The sequence below is a fragment of the Hyla sarda genome, chromosome 2, assembly GCF_029499605.1.
Source record: "Hyla sarda isolate aHylSar1 chromosome 2, aHylSar1.hap1, whole genome shotgun sequence".
In the NCBI taxonomy this organism is placed as follows: Eukaryota; Metazoa; Chordata; class Amphibia; order Anura; family Hylidae; genus Hyla; species Hyla sarda.
In genome coordinates this window covers 495,371,300-495,389,995 of record NC_079190.1, presented here as the reverse complement: position 1 = coordinate 495,389,995, position 18,696 = coordinate 495,371,300, and the positions used below count along the sequence as shown (strand labels likewise).

Genomic DNA, 18,696 nt, shown 5'->3' with positions numbered 1-18,696 from the left:
TGACAAGCCACCCCCCACAAACCGCACTCATATTGCCATCACACCAAGTGACTTAATTTTTTGGGGTTGCCTACCCCTTTTATAAAGTATTAATTCACATGTGGTGTACAGTATTTACTATCATATATGGTGCATGGGGGCCCCATGGTCCTCTATTGCTCAGGCTGCCCATGAATTGTCAGTCCACCTCTGGCCGGGCCCCCGAACAATAGAGGACCATGGGGCCCCCACGTGCCATATAGTTTAGTAAATACTGTACACCACATGTGAATAAATACTTTATAAAAGGGGTAGGCAACCCAAAAAAATTAAGTCACTTGGTGTGATGGCAATATGAGTGTGTTTGTTGGGTGGTGGCTTGTCACTGGCTAAGGTGTTTTTTTTTTTCCAGAATGTTTTCCTATATATTGCTCTTGCTGTAGTGGGACCATGGGGCCCCCATGTGCCATATATTATAGTAAATACTGTACACCACATGGGATTTTTAAGAGCTGTGGAGGGTTGTGGAAGGTTTGTTTTTTGTTGAACATGGCTTCTCTCCTGTGTGAATTCTCATATGTTTTTCAAGACTAGATTTCTGACTAAAACACTTCCCACATTCTGGACATGAAAATGGCTTCTCTCCTGTGTGAGTTCTCTTATGTTTTTCAAGATTAGATTTATGACTAAAACACTTCACACATTCTGGACAAGAAAATGGCTTCTCTCCTGTGTGAGTTCTCATATGATGCACAAGATGTGATTTATGACTAAAACACTTCACACATTCTGGACATGAAAATGGCTTCTCTCCTGTGTGAGTTCTCATATGATGCACAAGACTTGTTTTGTGTGTAAAACTCTTTACACATTCTGGACATGAAAATGGCTTCTCTCCTGTGTGAGTTCTCATATGTTTTTCAAGATGTGATTTTTTACTAAAACTCTTCACACATTCTGGACATGAAAATGGCTCCTCTCCTGTGTGAGTTCTCATATGTTCCACAAGATGTGATTTATGACTAAAACTCTTCACACATTCTGGACATGAAAATGGCTTCTCTCCTGTGTGAGTTCTCATATGTCTTTCAAGATGTGATTTTTGACTAAAACTCTTCACACATTCTGGACATGAAAATGGCTTCTCTCCTGTGTGAGTTCTCATATGATCCACAAGACTTGATTTTTGACTAAAACACTTCACACATTCTGCACATGAAAATGGCTTCTCTCCTGTGTGAGTTCTCATATGATCCACAAGACTTAATTTAAAACTAAAACTCTTCACACATTCCGGACATGAAAATGGCTTCTCTCCTGTGTGAGTTTTCATATGTTCTACGAGATGGGATTTATTCCTAAAACACTTCACACATTCCGGACATGAAAATGGCTTCTCTCCTGTGTGAGTTTTTATATGTTCCATGAGTTGTGATTTTTGACTAAAACTCTTCACACATTCTGAACATGAAAATGGCTTCTCTCCTGTGTGAGTTCTCTCATGAGTTACAAGATTTGATTTCTTACTAAAATATTTTCCACATTCCGGACATGAAAATGGCTTCTCTCCTGTGTGAGATCAAAGTTAAAATCAATACAATGAGTAAAACACAATACAGTCAACACATGTAGATAACAGGATCACTTATTTCTAGGTACTTACAGAATATAAAGAAAACAAACCTTTATGTTTATACAGCCCCCTTCCTTTTCCGGTATCTTTCTTATACAAGGGGGAGTGAATCTCATTGAATGTGATCAGATTGGATTGACAGGACCGATCCCTCATACACCAATACTGATGTGTGGGATAAGGTTATTGTCCCTGAGATACCTCAGGATAGAACCTCTTAGAAAACCTTCAAAGATTTTACCCAGAAGATAGGTTACACCTAAAGGCCTATAGTGTCCAGAATTATATGTTTGATCCCCTCTTCAATACTAACATCATATTAGATACCGTATATACTCGAGTATAAGCCGACCCGAGTATAAGCCGAGACCCCTAATTTCAACCCAAAATCCCAGGAAAAGTTATTGACTCGAGTATAAGCCTAGGGTGGGAAATACCTCATCCCCCCCTGTCATCATCCAGACCCGTCATTAACATCTTCATCATCCCCTTGTCATCATCCCACACATCCCCCCTTCATCATCCCCTTGTCATCATCCCACACATCCCCTTATCATCCCACACATCCCCCCTTCATCATCCCCTTGTCATCATCCCACACATCCCCTTATCATCCCACACATCCCCCCTTCATCATCCCCTTGTCATCATCCCACACATCCCCCCTTCATCATCCCCTTGTCATCATCCCACACATCCCCTTATCCCACACATCCCCCCTTCATCATCCCCTTGTAATCATCCCACACCCCCCCCCTTCATCATCCCCACCCCCCTTCATCATCCCCACCCCCCTTCATCATCCCCACACCCCCCCCCCTTCATCATCCTCTTCTCATCATTCGCCCTCAGTGGTCTTCAACCTGCGGACCTCCAGAGGTTTCAAAACTACAACTCCCAGCAAGCCCGGACAGCCGATGGCTGCCCGGGCTTGCTGGGAGTTGTAGTTTTGAAACCTCCGGAGGTCCGCAGGTTGAAGACCACTGCGGCCTTCAACATGCGGACCTCCAGAGGTTTCAAAACTACAACTCCCAGCAAGCCCGGGCAGCCATCGGCTGTCCGGGCTTGCTGGGAGTTGTAGTTTTGAAACCTCCGGAGGTCCGCAGGTTGAAGACCACTGCGGCCTTCAACATGCGGACCTCCAGAGGTTTCAAAACTACAACTCCCAGCAAGCCCGGGCAGCCATCGGCTGTCCGGGCTTGCTGGGAGTTGTAGTTTTGAAACCTCCGGAGGTCCGCAGGTTGAAGACCACTGCGGCCTTCAACATCATCCAGCCCCCTCTCACCCCCTTTAGTTCTGAGTACTCACCTCCGCTCGGCGCTGGTCCGGTCCTGCAGGGCTGTTCGGTAAGGAGGTGGTCCGGTGAGGAGGTGGTCCGGGCTGCTATCTTCACCGGGGGCGCCTCTTCTCCGCGCTTCCGGCCCGGAATAGAGCCGTTGCCTTGACAATGACGTATCTGCGTCGTTGTCAAGGCAACGTGACTATTCTGAGGCCGGGCCGGAAGCGCGGAGAAGAGGCCTCCCCGGTGAAGATAGCAGCCCGGACCACCTCCTCACCGGACCACCTCCTTACCGGACAGCCCTGCAGGACCGGACCAGCGCCGAGCGGAGGTGAGTACTCAGAACTAAAGGGGGTGAGAGGGGGCTGGATGATGTTGAAGGCCGCAGTGGTCTTCAACCTGCGGACCTCCGGAGGTTTCAAAACTACAACTCCCAGCAAGCCCGGACAGCCGATGGCTGCCCGGGCTTGCTGGGAGTTGTAGTTTTGAAACCTCTGGAAGTCCGCAGGTTGAAGACCACTGCGGGTGGGGGAGTTCACTCGAGTATAAGCCGAGGGGGGTGTTTTCAGCACGAAAAATCGTGCTGAAAAACTCGGCCTATACTCGAGTTTATACGGTACTTACAAGTCACATGGAACAGATTCTATATAAGAACAAGAAGATCCAGCAGAGATATAGGATGAAATACAAGATTCTTTATTCCATTACATTAACCCCTTAAGGACTCAGCCCATTTTGGCCTTAAGGACTCAGACAATTTAATTTTTACGTTTTCATTTTTTCCTCCTCGCCTTCTAAAAATCATAACTCTTTTATATTTTCATCCACAGACTAGTATGAGGGCTTGTTTTTTGCGCGACCAGTTGTCCTTTGTAATGACATCACTCATTATATCATAAAATGTATGGCGCAACCAAAAAACACTATATTTGTGGGGAAATTAAAACAAAAAACGCCATTTTGCTAATTTTGGAAGGTTTTGTTTTCACGCCGTACAATTTATGGTAAAAATGACGTGTGTTCTTTATTCTGAGGGTCAATACGATTAAAATGATACCGATTATTACATACTTTTATATTATTGTTGCGCTTAAAAAAAATCACAAACTTTTTAACCAAATTAGTACGTTTATAATCCCTTTATTTTGATGACCTCTAACTTTTTTATTTTTCCGTATAAGCGGCGGTATGGGGGCTCATTTTTTGCGTCATGATCTGTACTTTTTTTTGATACCACATTTGCATATAAAAAACTTTTACTTCATTTTTCATAATTTTTTTTTTAATAAAATGTATTAAAAAAGTAGGAATTTTGGACTTTTTTTTTTTTTCGTTCACGCCGTTCACCGTACGGGATCATTAACATTTTATTTTAATATTTCGGACATTTACGCACGCGGCGATACCAAATATGTCTATACAAAAAAAATTTTTACGCTTTTTGGGGTTAAAATAGGAAAAAACGGACGTTTTACTTTTTTATTGGGGGAGGGGATTTTTCACTTTTTTTTTACTTTTACTTTTACATTTTTTTTTACACTTGAATAGTCCCCATAGGGGACTATTCATAGCAATACCATGATTGCTAATACTGATCTGTTCTATGTATAGGACATAGAACAGATCAGTGTTTTCGGTCATCTTCTGCTCTGGTCTGCTGGATCACAGACCAGAGCAGGAGACGCCGGGAGCCGGACGGAGGAAGGAGAGGGGACCTCCGTGCGGCGTTATGAATGATCGGATCCCCGCAGCAGCGCTGCGGGCGATCCGATCATTCATTCAAACCGCGCACTGCCGCAGATCTGTATTGATCCCGGCACCTGACTGGTTAATGGCGGATGCCCGCGAGATCGCGGGTGTCGGCAATTGCCGGCGGGTCCCTTGCTGCGATCAGCAGCCGGGATCAGCCGCGCATGACACGGGCATCGCTCCGATGCCCGCGGTTATGCTTAGGACGTAAATGTACGTCCTGGTGCGTTAAGTACCACCTCACCAGGATGTACATTTACGTCCTGCGTCCTTAAGGGGTTAAAATGACAGAACACAGGTCAGGGAGATAAAGTGACGCATTTCAGGTGTTCAGATCACCCTTAGTCATACTAAAAACTATCTGGCCGCAGCCATGTTTATATAAAGATCACATGATCTCCAATCAATAGGATTGTAAAGCATGTTTACCCTTCACACACATGATCATAACAGAGGAAAGTATTATAATATTATAATTGTATAAGTAAACATTTTGGTCTTTAAAAAAAAAAAAAATTAGTCATACTAAAAACTATCAAGTCCCGGCCATGTATGTCTAAATATCACATGATCTTCTTCACGTAGTAACTGATGAAAATATTAACCCTTTACATACATGATCAAAAGTGAAAAAAAGGCACAACGAATATAGGGAATTGCAATACTCTCTAGACAGAAAAGCATACCAAAACATGTAAGGTACTACAGCACCCAGCAAACTGAGCAAAAATAGCCAAGATAACAATAAAAAAAAGACCAAAATGTTACTTACCGTATACAATTATAATGTTATAATAATTTCCTCTCTTATGATCATGTATGTTAAGAGTAAATATGCTTTCCAATCCTATTGGTAGGAGATCATGTGATCTTTATATACATATGGCTGTGGAAGATAGTTTTTAGTATGATTAAGGGCGATCTGAACACCTGAAACGCGTCAATTTCTCTTCCTGACCTATGTTCTACACTGCGCCCACTCCCTGTCTATGATGCGCGCTATCAATACAATATACATCTCCACCACTAAAATGCAGGAAGAAATATCTTAAGGAACCTCAGTCTGCAATTTATAATGACAGAATAAAACATAAGATGTATAAAGGCTCTTACCATTCTCTGATATGAGGTTTTCTAGTCCACTCATTGTTCCTCCAGAACTTTCCTGCAAAGATTCCATATTATAGACCTGAGGAAAAAACAAAAAGGAACCTTAGTTTATCTTCTATCCAGGTGAGCGTTACATCCCCCCTAGAAGGTATGAACCAATCTGCACAAGGATCTCCTCAAGTGGTGATCACATAGGATCCACAATCATCCCAGTCTCTTTCCTACAATTATTGTGGGGTTCAATGATGGCCGCAGACAGGGCAAGACTGGGACTAAAAAGCCGCCCTGGACACAACCCTACCAGCCCACATACAATATACACACGGCATAAACAACAAATATGAAACAATTACAATATCTAATAATTCCTTCTACTTCCAGTCACCTCAGAGATGTTCTAGTCACCATACATGGACCCTCCACACACTCAGGTCTCTATCTCCAGTCAGTGTCTCCAGTGTCCCAAGTATATTCTCCTGGTAATTTCCCCCATATGAGCCATGCTGGGGTCTTTTATACCCTTTTCACCATCAGATTGGCCTTCCCTCCCCCACCTACAATATGTAAAGTAAGAATGATGGGGCCAGAACCTGTCCAACCAGTTTTAGCATTCTATGGCCTCCTGGGATCAGCCTTCATTTACACATTGTATTGCAGGGTGGAGACATATTGGTCACACCCCTATGTACATCTGTAAGCGATACCGGGGATACTCCGAGACCTTTTCATATTATAATCAGGGGAAACAATCAGCATTTTCTCTCCTTTTTTTTTTTATCAATTCTTTATTTATGAATTTTCAAGACACAACAGTTGAGTCAACCAAAGAATACAACAATAAATATGTAAGTTCACAAGTACATAGCGCCTAAGACATTCGACAGACTAATAAACGGTAGGCGTCTGCACAATGAGTCCCAAGTATGTACAAGACCCTCGAAAAATCCACGTAAGAGACAATGCGGGCCAGGGCATGACACACATGTAAGGATGTGAGAGAGGACCCACTGTCCACGGGCGAGGCCAGCTGCACCCGTGTACCATGGATAGTCTGTCTCAGGCAAAACGATTCAACTTACATAGTAGCGTGGAGAGAGATTGAGATGGAGAGAAAGAGTAGGGGGTGAAGAACATAAAGCAAGTGGTTGGGAATTAGAAAGTGATGGAAGAGGAAGGTGGGGTGAGAAGGTGGAGGAAGGAGGGCGACCACAATAGGAGGGTAATGGATGAGATGGGGGTGAGGAAGGACACAATAGGGAGAGGAAGTAGGGGTGAGGGGCGTGGGCGAACATGAGGACAAGGGCTGACGCGAACGTGGGCTAAGTGCAGTACTGATGGAGTTCAATCGGTACTTCTAAACCAGAGTGCGTGGTCTGTGGGGAAAGGTCAGAAGAAACAAAGGAAACAGCGAGCAGTAATTAGGGAGTTCCAGGGGAGGCTAGGTACCTCCTCCACGGGGTCCACATCTGCAGAAAACGATCATGTGTGTGAGTCCCCCAGCTCGACAACTCCTCCAGGCGGCATATCTGTGAGACTCTGCCCTTCCATTCATCAACAGTTGGCGGAGTGGTCTGACGCCAGTGTAGCGGGATAAGGGCCTTAGCCTCCATGAGCAGATGTGCTGTCAGGGATTTGGGATGCAAGGGGCACCCCGGGCCCGGGAGCCCCAGGAAGATCTGAAGTGGAGTAAGGTCAACCCTAGTGCCAGTCACCTCAGTCATAGTCTCCCCCACACCCTTCCAGAAGTCTGTTAGGAGGGGGCAGTGCCACCATATGTGCGATAGGGAGCCAGTGTCACCCCCACATCTCCAGCACTCCGATGTCTGTGTGAGGCCCCAATGTCTGAGCAGCTCTGGTGTCCTATACCACCTAACTAGCAGCTTATAATGTCCTTCCTGTAACTTAACGCATCTAGAGAACCCATGGGAGCTATCTAGAATCTTCTTCTTGTCAGCATCAGTGAGGATAACCCTCAACTCCTTTTCCCATGAGGTAAGGAAAAGCGGGGGAGTAGCACCATCTTCGTCCATATAATGTGAGCGAAAGACAGAAAGCCGCGGCTTAGTGTCAATGTCTGTGGTGGCGAGAGCTAGTCTGTCTACCCAGGATAGGTCGGAGCCGATGGCATATTGCCTCAATAAGGAGGCACATGTGCGCCGTATAATGTAGTTTTGCATGAAATTTAGAGTCGTAGTCGGGATTAGCTCCTGGATTACCTCCTGAGACGGTGGGTGGCCATCCCTACACAAAAGCTTCAGCGGTACGGATCTAAGATGTCTCCAAACACCATCCACCTCCGAGGCGTGGGGCGTCAGGATGTGCGGAATCAGTGAGCTCGGTAAAGCTGGGGACAGGGTAGGTCTGCCTCCCGCCATACGTCTGCCCGACCTATCAAAAGTCTTTTTAAGCAGGAGTGTGCCCCGCAGCAATGGGTTAGCTATCTGGGTGAGTATGCCTGTTGAAGGGAGCCAGAGTGTTCTCTCGCGTGAGGTATCAGGCACTGCAAGTTGTAGTGATTCTAAAGAAGTGCCCTGCAGAAGGCTAGTGCGAGAGAAAATCTCCGTCCATCTCTGCAAATGCACCACCCGGTACCATTGCTCGACATCCGGGAGAGCTATGCCCCTGTGTGATTTACACCTAAGCAGGAGTTTGTACGGCAAGCGTGGCTTCTTGCCTGACCAGAGGAAGGAGGAGAACAATCGCTTCCATTGAAGCAAATGCTTGGTCGGTAAGGCAATTGGTACCATTCTGAGCAAATACAGGATGGAGGGCATAATGTACGTCTGTAGTAGATTCCGCCTACCCATCCACGACAGGAAGGGCAGCCGGTAAGACTCTAACTGTCGTTTCAGTTTTGCAAACATAGGCACGTAGTTGGCTGTGAACAGGTCGGACAGCGATGGGGGCAAGGCAATGCCTAGGTAAGTAATGTGGTCTGACGGCCATCGGTAAGGGGAGGAGTTTTGTAGGAGTATTGCTCTATTGTTGGGCAGGGAAACATTCAATATTTCCGACTTAGTGTAATTGACCTTGAAGTTGGAAAGCGAGCCGAAATGATCTAGTAAGTCTTGTACTTTTGGTAAGGCGATCTCCGGGTTCGTGATGAGGAGGAGCAGATCGTCCGCGAAAGCAGCGGCTTTATGTTCATGCTCACCCACCACCAAGCCTTCAATCAACCTCTCCCTCCGTAAAGCCTGCAATAGCGTCTCCATGACTGTGATGTACAATGAAGGGGACAGGGGGCACCCCTGCCGGGTACCATTTCTGATCTGGAAGGAGGGGGACAAAGTGCCATTGACCCTAACGCGCGCGCTCGGGCTCGAGTAAAGCGACATGACGGCAGCTGTGAATGCCTGGGGCACTCCAAAGGAGGCCAATGTGTGTTGTAAGTACTGCCAGGAAACTCTGTCGAATGCCTTCTCGGCATCTGTGCCGAGGAGGATAAGCGGAGTGTGTGTGGACCTGGCATAGTGCATTGCGTGCATCACCCTAAGGGCGTTGTGTCTGCCCTCCCTGCCGCGCACGAAACCTGTTTGATCCGGATGTATGAGGCGTGGTAGATATCGCCCCAGTCTGAGCGTTAGCACCTTGGCCCACACCTTCACGTCAATATTGAGTAAGGATATGGGCCTGTAGCTGGAACAGAAGAGATGATCCTTGCCTTCTTTAGGAAGGATAGTAATATGTGCTTCGAGCGCTTGAGCAGGCAGGCTACCCCCCTCCAATAGAGCGTTGCACCAGTGCATCAACTTGGGGGCCAGGACCTCCTGAAATGTTTTATAGTAAGTCAAGCTAAGTCCATCTGGGCCCGGGCTTTTGCCATTAGGGAAGGATTGTAGTACTTTCTGTACCTCTTCAATGGTGCAAGGCTCCAAGAGGGATGCACCCTCCTCTGCAGTCAAGGTAGGTAATGCCAGCGAGCGCAGAAAGGATGTTATAGCTTGAGATCGTTGTGTGTGGTCAGGGACATGGGGGGAGATATTGTATAAGGTAGTATAATAGTCCGTGAAGGCCGAGGCTATTTTCTTAGTGTCCGTGGTTAGTTGGTGTGTGTCTGTTTTGATGGCAGGGATAAATGTTTTCTCCTTCCGCTTCTTAATCATAGCCGACATCAATCGCCCCCCCTTGTCCCCGTGTTGGAATAACTTTTGACGGAAGCGGATTACAGAGTCCGCATGTTTCTGGGTGAGTATATCTCGCAGCTGTTCCCGAACAGAATTGAGTTCCCGGGCAACGGATGGGGAGAACGGAGCTCTAAATCGTCTCTCGAGCTCGGTAAGTCGCTCCAATAGGGAGGAGACCTCTTGCGCCCTCTCTTTCTTGACTTTAGAGCCTAAGGCAATTAAGATGCCTCGCATGTACGCCTTATGCGTTTCCCACACCGTTGGCCAGGAAACGTCTGGGGTGAGATTTATATCAAAGAAGGCTTGAATTTGGTATGAGAGGTTAGAAACCAAATCTGGATGTGACAGTAGGGAGTCGTTTAGGCGCCATGTCCAGTCCCGCCTGGGGAGGTGTGCGAGAGTGGACGTGGCAGTGACGGGTGAGTGGTCTGACAAAGTCCTAGGTGCTATTGTGGAGTGGTGGAACGATGGCAGGATGCTTTCATGGCAGAGGAGGTAATCCAGGCGCTGAGCAGACTGATGGGGGGTGGAGAAGAAAGTGTAGGAGTGGTCACCTGGGTTGTGCAGACGCCAAATGTCAGCAAGACCCAACTCCTGTAGTTTGTTCCTCAGGGTGCGTAGGTCAACCGGTCGGATCGCCGACCTCCGCGTAGAGGAGTCCAGTAGGGGTTCTAGAGCGACGTTCAAGTCAGCCCCTATGATAATAGGACCCTCCGCGAAGGCCCTCAATCTCTCCAATGTACCCAACAGCCAGGGGATCTGTTTCTTGTTTGGGGCGTAAAGGGAGGCTAAAGTGTATGTCACGGCTCCGATCCTACCTTTTATGAACAGCGCCCTCCCGTCAGCTGAGTCGTAAGAGTCAAGGAGTTGGAAGGGGACCTCCCTCTGCAGTGCAATAGATACCCCCCTGGAGGAGGAGTTCGAGCTCCCACTATGAAACCAAAGAGAGAAGTAGTTAGAAGGTAGTTTGGGAATCCTATGCTTCTTAAAATGCGTTTCCTGTAGGAACAGTACAGACACTTTCTCTTTCTGCAATAAAGACAATACATTATGTCTCTTACATGGAGAATTAAAGCCATGTACATTATACGTCATAAACTGGAGAGTGGCCATGGCACACCGGGTAGCAGCTGGATGTAGCAAGCGCGGACAAGGGGTTGACAAGACAGGGGAGACACAACAAACAAGACGAGACTGGTGGAAGACGCACTAGGACCGGGGGTAGACCGAACAAGGCACCAAGCGGGAGGGGGGGGGGAGACGGAGGGAAGGAGTAGAAGCAGAAAGGGGAAAGAATGAGAGGGCCAGATAGTGGAAAAAGGAGAAACAATTCACTATAGGTGAAAAGACAGCCAATGGGATGGTGAAGTACCAAGGCGTACAGGTGAGGGGGGAAATGAAGAGGGGATAGCCTTTCTACAAAGAGAAAAGGGAAAAAGTGGGTGTAGAAAGTAGGGTTACGGATAAATTCCTGAACCGACGACCAAATCGACCATTATCAGAACCTTAGAACTCTAAAATAGGTAAATGTTAAGAAATACAGCCCTCAGAGTGACATATGTGCAGAACATCCCGCATGGAACAAATAGCAGGCTAAGTACGGACCCACTGTAATAGGTAGCTAGCTGTAAGAATCCCAAACTAGTATGCACAGCAAATTAGGTTAAAGCAGATAAAATGAAATCAAATAAAACAACATGACATGACCTGACCCCCCCCTCCCAGCTATTCAGCCAGCCAGCCAGCCACCCCCCCCCCCCCCGCCAATCGGTTAGACCACACATGGACCCTTCAGAAAAATAAGGTATCAAAGCAAGGCCGAGGGAGCTCAGCAGTGGCTCATCCCATCTACTTGGTAGGTATCAAGGTGTGTCTCACGTGTCAGTCCATGGGGTGCCAACAGTCCAGCTATACCTCAGATGACCGAGTGGAGCATACAGCAGTGGCCCATTCGACCGGTGGATCCCATGCCTCCATGCGTCCTCGGGGGGCCAAGTAAGGGTTAGGGAAGGGGCCATGGGAGCAGGGAAGTCCAGTACCCAAATCATGCGGGTGGCAAGGGGGTAGCTCTCGGCTAGCAGGTTGTGGGTGGTGGCAGTCACGAGCAAGTACTATGCATTGAAAGGAGGGGGGGCGGCGGCAGCGAGAGATGCCGTGATCTACGATATAGGGCCAGGGGATGGGGGGGAAAGGCCAGGGAAATGCAATATGCAGCGCTACAGGGGAAACTTTGCATCGTAGCCCCACATCATTAAGAACTGACAGGTCAAGCTGTAGGGTAATACAAAAGCTGTCAGGCTGTGGAACAATGGAAGTCCACCAACAGTTAGGACACAGCAGGGTCGTTCCGCAAGTGCTGAGTGGTTCCAGGCAAGCAACAATAATAAGCCAGGCGCTCTGTAATCGGGCTATCACGGCCAGGCGGGCAGTATAGAAACTAGAAAACTTAAATCTTAAATGAAGGCAATATACTTATCGGACAGGAGACCGGTGGAGATCAGGTGGTGTCATAGTCCTTCTGTAGCTTAGCTGCATGTCTGCGGGCTTTAGAAGGTTTAGGCTTTTCTGCTCGCGGGCCTCCAATCTGCTTCGGAAGCGACGGCAGTGCGTGGCACATATTCACTGGCAGCCAGGAGGGGATGGCAATTGGGTCGATCTCCAGCAGCGCCCAGGCTTTATCGAGCTCATCTGGGGACCTGATAGAGATCCTTTTTCCACCTTTCAGTATGGAGATGCCGAAAGGGAACAACCACATGTAAGGTAAGTGGTGCTCTCTGAGTTTCTGCAGCAGGGGGTTAAGGAGACGTCGCTTAGCCAGCGTGGATGGAGCGATATCTTGGTATATCTGAATCTGCGTACCTTCAAATCTCAAGTCCTCGGTTTCTCTATTAGCCCTGAGGACCGCAGCGGTGTCCAGATAGCTGAGCAGCCCGCAGACCAAGTCTCTGGGAGGTTCGTTCGGTTGAGGCTTAGGCTTAAGCGCCCTGTGGACCCGTTCTATGACAATGGCTGCCGCTCTTTCATCTCCTAGCAAGGAGGCGAAAATCTGCATGGTGACGCCACGGAGGGCTTCCGAAGCGTATGTCTCGGGAATGCCTTTAATCCTCACGTTTTTCCTCCGACCCCGGTTTTCCTGGTCTTCTAACATCAAGAAGGCCTTATTGAGTTGGTTCTCATGGTGCTGGAGCTGGTGCCCGGTTGAGTCGCAGAAGGACACTGTGTCAGTCAATGCAGTTTCCAAGTGCTCGGTGCGGGAGGCCGCATGGCGGACCTCCGACTTATTGTCCGCCAGCTCCTGTAGCACCGGTACGAAGGCCGCTTGGATCGCTTTAGCAACCGCTTGTTGCACAGTCTTTCTCAGGAAGGCTTTGGTTAGGTGAAGTTTCGGGTCTTCCCCACCTGAGTCCGCCTGGCTACCGCCGTAACTCTCGTCTTCTGATGCCTGGTCTCTGTCAGCAGCGGCGGCGGGAGCCAGCGCCATCTTGGAAGACCGCGCCGGGCTCTGCTGGGACTTTGCCCTCAGGTATTTTGCCATGTCCGCCTGGTTCTTATTAGATTTCGGTGGACCAGGGGTAGCACCAGCACCATCTCGATCCGTTCTGCCCATTTTGGTGTGAGATGAGGAGCTGTATGAGGTCGGTTCAGGTCTCGGTCGTGGAGAGCAGCGCAGTTAAGCGGCCATCCAGCTCAGCGGTCAGGCTCCGCCCCCAGCATTTTCTCTCCTGATGAGGAACATGGCCCCATAGGTCCCACCCAACTTTCCTCTAAAATAAACACACAACTGTGCTGGTGGATAAAATCGTCCACTATGTTTTACTAAAGGTTAAATAAATTATAATTTAATCAAACATTATTATTCACCAAGAATATATAGCTACATAATTCTAACCAAAATACCAGATACTTAAAGGGGTACTCCGGTGGAAAACACTTTTTTTTTTTTTTAAATCAACTGGTGCCACAGAGTTAAACATATTTATAAATGACTTATATTTAAAAATCTTAATCCTTAATCTTTTTGAATTTCTTTCCAGTCTGACCACAGTGCTCTCTGCTGACATCTATGTTCATGTCAGGGACTCTCCAGAATAGGAGCAAATCCCTATAGCAAAACTATCCTGCTCTGGACAGTTCCTGACAAGGACAGTGTCGGGTTATTTTGTACCGATGTCATCAAATGTTTTAATATGAAAAATATATGAAAGATACAACATGACCAAAGCGACCATATTAAATCAAAATGATTCGATTTAATGAATTTTCACCAAGTCAGGAAGTTTGAGAAAAACAGAGTGGAATGTGTGAAGTAATCAAAATGGATTCCACAAGACAATACCCATGATATGTGACAAGTCTCCAAGGAAAGTCCTGGAGAGTGAAAATCATTGTCTGTCATTTCTGTACACAATGGGAAGTCTGCTCTGTACACCTGGATACAGCTGTGTGTGTGTGTGTGTGTGTGTATAACAATGGGAAGTCTGCTCTGTACACCTGGATACAGCTGTGTGTGTGTGTGTGTGTATAACAATGGGGGGTCTGCTCTGTACACCTGGATACAGCTGTGTGTGTGTGTATAACAATAGGAGATTTGCTCTGTACACCTGGATACAGGGGTGTGTGTATAACAATGGGGGGTCTGCTCTGTACGCCTGGATACAGTGGTGTGTGTGTGTATAATAATGGGGGGGGGTCTGCTCTGTACACCTGGATAAAGGGGTGTGTGTATAACAATGGGGGTCTGCTTTGTACACCTGGATACAGCTGTGTGTGTGTATAACAATGGGGGGTCTGCTCTGTACACCTGGATATAGGGGTGTGTGTATAACAATGGGGGGTCTGCTCTGTACACCTGGATACAGGGGTGTGTGTGTATAACAATGGGGGGTCTGCTCTGTACACCTGGATACAGGGGTGTGTGCGTATAACAATGGGGGGTCTGCTCTATACACCTGGTTACAGGGGTGTGTGTGTATAACAATGGGGGATCTGCTCTGTACACCTGGATACAGGGGTGTGTGTGTATAACAATGGGGTGTATTTCATTCTATTTATCTATATCTCTGGCCATCTATTTGAGATGCCTGAGAAGTATCAATGACATTGTCTTGTCTTGGATTATGTGTATACAGGTGATAAGGCGGCCACAATAATCTTTTATCTATAACAAAATTATAGTAAATTAATGTTTAGCTGTGATGTCATTTAACTAGACTCTGATCTACATAGTTAACACCCACCAGTCACCATTGGAGGACATTATATTTGTATTAGTATAGAAAAGAGGTTAAAACTTGGGTGAGAGGGACATCAGGAGACTGAAACAGGGAACTGCAAGAGATAGGAAGAGGAAGCATCACAGATCCTCATTACCGAAGATCCTAGAAGCTACCTGAAGGGGCGGAGCCATGAAGAGTCAGAGAAAACTTCATCCAATAAGCCCATTCTTCTCTGATAACCGGTTATGACTACAGGTGTTCCCATGGACCCCAGGCAGCCATCTTTCTTTTCTCCAGAAGTACTCTTGGTGGTAAGATACACAGGTTTCTTTTTTATTAAATTACCTAATTTTTAATGTGGACAGAATTATATTATGTATAGGAGCAGACCTGGCTTATATATAATCTCAATTATTAGATGGTAATAGTAGTTTATAAACCACACCCCCTTCTACTGCAGATGAAGCGGGCATGTCTTATGGGCATCAATGCAATGATCAAATTGCATATTAGCATAGTCTGTTGGGATCTTCCTCTTCTCCAACACATGACATGATAATTTCCATGAGGAAACTTAATTTAAGTCTTCCTAATTAGTAGCGTATGGTGACTTTTTTTTTATGTATTGATTTCTAATAAAATGTATAAGTATTTTTTCAGTAGCAATTGCTCTTTGCTTTTTTATTTGCGTTCAAATTATATATTTAGTACCGTATCCTACCAGAGATAGTTGTGGTTAGAATTGGGTGTGGTTTATTCCCATTTTATACATGTAAAATGCCCATTAGATATCATGTAATGTAATGATCTCTACACAAAGTAATCTACTGATATCTGAACTAACCTACTTCTGTGACTAAGTTTAATATTATTAAATAACATTACTAATGTAACATTGATTTATATCAGACATTACGTCATTGATATTCTTTATATAATTTCATTTATATCACGGTCTGTTTTTATTACTCTTTAATGTTAATCAATTGTAACCAATAAATGTACATATCATTTGTATAATAACTGCGTTATTATTTTATTATATTGCAAAAGTTACTTCTACCGCTACTTCATAGAACTCGTATCTGGGGAAATAGTCGGGCCCAAATATGGTGAATTGCATTGTTTGTATATTTTTGGCAATTTATAACGGTCATAATATTTTTCATATTTTTGTTGACCATAATAATTCATAAATTAGTTATTAACCCCGACTACAGAGGTGTCAGCAGAGAGCACTGTGGTCAGACAGAAAAGAAATTAAAAAAGAAAAGAACTTTCTCTTGTATACAGCAGCTGATACATACTGAAAGTACTGTTTAACTTTCTGGCACCAGTTGAAAAATATAGTTTTCCACCGGAGTACCCCTTTAACCCTTTAAGAACATGCGCTGTAAATGTATGCCGCTGCTAAGAAGTTCTTAGCTCACAGCGCCGTACATTTATGGCGCTGCGTTCCTGGATCACTGTGTCCGGGCACCCCCCTTGTCGGTGATCGCTGTGATTCGCCGGTCAATTCTGACCAACGAATAACGGCTTTACTGGGTCAATCAGGTCACTGGTGACCTGGTGACCTGGTGACTTGGAAAATCAGGGTGATTGGTGTTGTCTGAGAATGGCCCAATCACACTTGCCCAGCACGAGTGAGGTGGAATTGGTGCCACCTCGCGATCCCCATGAGTGATCGTCCGAGAACGGCCGACCAATCACGGGTATCGCTGGGTTGGTGATGGGCAGTGGCGATGGTCACCTTATGGGTGACAGAGTCTGGAGGTGACAGCAGTGGGTGAGGATGGGCAGTGGTTGTGGGCAGCAGCGGCAGGTCAAGGGGAGAAGCAGCAGGAGGTAATGCTTGTGTGCCTTCTGCTGTTGCATTAGATCAACTCCCAGCAAAAAATGTGCCTCCAGCAGCTGAAAAACTACAACCCCCAGCATGCACTGACAACCAAAGGGCGTGCTGGGAATTGTAGTTATGCAACAGCTGGAGGCAAAACTACTACTCTCAGCATGCCCTTTGGCTTTCTGTGCATGCTGGGAGTTGCAGTTATACAACAGCTTGAGGCACATTTTTTCTATTTTTTCTGGCACCATCGGGGCTTTTTAAATGCCCAAGGTCAAGGTGTCCCCAGACTAGCGCAACACATAAACAAGGCCCACAGTGGTTCTACAGCCTCCCTCTGTTTCTTTGTACTGCAAGTGGTGAAGATTGTGACACCTGGCCTGGATCGACATACCTACCTACTACAGAGAGAAGCAAGGACTTATTTCTCTGTCCCATGCCACAGACCCTCTCGGACTAAACGAGAAAAATTTCTCTCTCCAAAAGCAAAATTTTCCTTCTTCTCGTCTGAGCCCTGTAGTGCACTCAGAGAGCACTTTACATCCACATTTGGGGTTACAAATTTTGGGGCCTTTTTTCCTATTACCTTTTGGGAAAAGGAAAAATTTGGGATAACATGAGCATTTTAGTGAAAATAAAAATACACTTCATTTTCACATCACACAAATTCATCAAATTCCTGTGAGGTGTTAAGGCTCACTGTACACCTTGTTACATTACTTGAGGGGTTAAGTTTCCCAAATGGTGTGCCATGTTGGAGGTTCTTTGCTGTTTTGGCACCATGGGGGCTTCCTAAATGCGATAAAGCACCCAAAAACCATTTCAGGTAAATTCTCTCTTCAAAACCCCAATGTGATTCTTTCCATTCTGAGTCCTCAAGTGCACTCGCAGATCCCTTTACATCCACATATGAGGTATTTCCATTCTTGAGAGAAATTGGATACACATTTTGGGGGACTTTTCCTCATTTTACTCCTTGCAAAAATGAAAAAATGGGACTACAAGACCATGTTAATGTAAAAAAATTGAGATTTTGAGTTTTCTCCTTCACTTTGCTGCTATTCCTGGGAAAGACCTAAAGGGTTAACAAACTTTCCGAATGTCATTTTGAATTCTTTGAGGGGTGCAGTTTCTATAGTGGGTCATTTATGGAGGATTTCTTACAGAAGGGCCCCTCAAATCCCCATCAAACTGAACTGGTCACTAAAAATACAGATTTTTTGTGAAAATTTGGAAAATTGCGGCTATACTTAGAAGGCCTCTAATATCTTCATAAGGTAAAAACATGAAAACCTTATGATGCCAACATAAAGTAGACATATTGCATATGTGAATTATTATATTAATAATTTATTTTGGTATGCCCATTTTCCATACAAGCAGAGAATTTCAACGTCAGAAAAATGCTAAATTTGAAAAAAAATTATGAAATTTTTGAATTTTCACAAAAAATGATGCAATGATCAACAAAAATTTACCACTATCTTAAATTAGGATATGTCATAAAAAAAACAATCTTGGAATCAAATTCATTAGTAAAAGCATCCCAGAGTAATAAATGCATAAAATGACACAGGTCAGATTTGCAAAAAAATGGCCTTAAGGGGTTAAACCAAAGTAGTAGTAATAAAATTCCAGAACTATAATAATAAACATGTCCACACATGACTTCTCTTCTCCTAATCTTCACCACAGGCTGACTGAGCTGGAGACACCAGAGTCCTGTATTTAGGGGGAAAACCTGTTCCCTCCATTGGGCCTGTAGC

General features: G+C 45.7%; 2 protein-coding genes across 2 annotated transcripts in view; one reads left to right on the top strand and one right to left on the bottom strand.

Moving 5' to 3' along the window:
• The window catches only part of LOC130357179 (zinc finger protein 84-like), a 378,316-nt gene that overhangs the window by 167,789 nt on the left and 191,831 nt on the right, over positions 1-18,696 (top strand). The gene's annotated exons all lie outside the window — the stretch shown is intronic.
• Positions 406-5,807, bottom strand: LOC130357181 (gastrula zinc finger protein XlCGF8.2DB-like). Its single transcript, XM_056559709.1, has 2 exons — positions 5,754-5,807; positions 406-1,548 (listed from the first exon to the last, which is right to left on the bottom strand). Exons 1-2 carry the CDS (start codon positions 5,785-5,787, stop codon positions 485-487), a joined length of 1,098 nt encoding a protein of 365 aa, XP_056415684.1. The 5' UTR covers positions 5,788-5,807; the 3' UTR covers positions 406-484.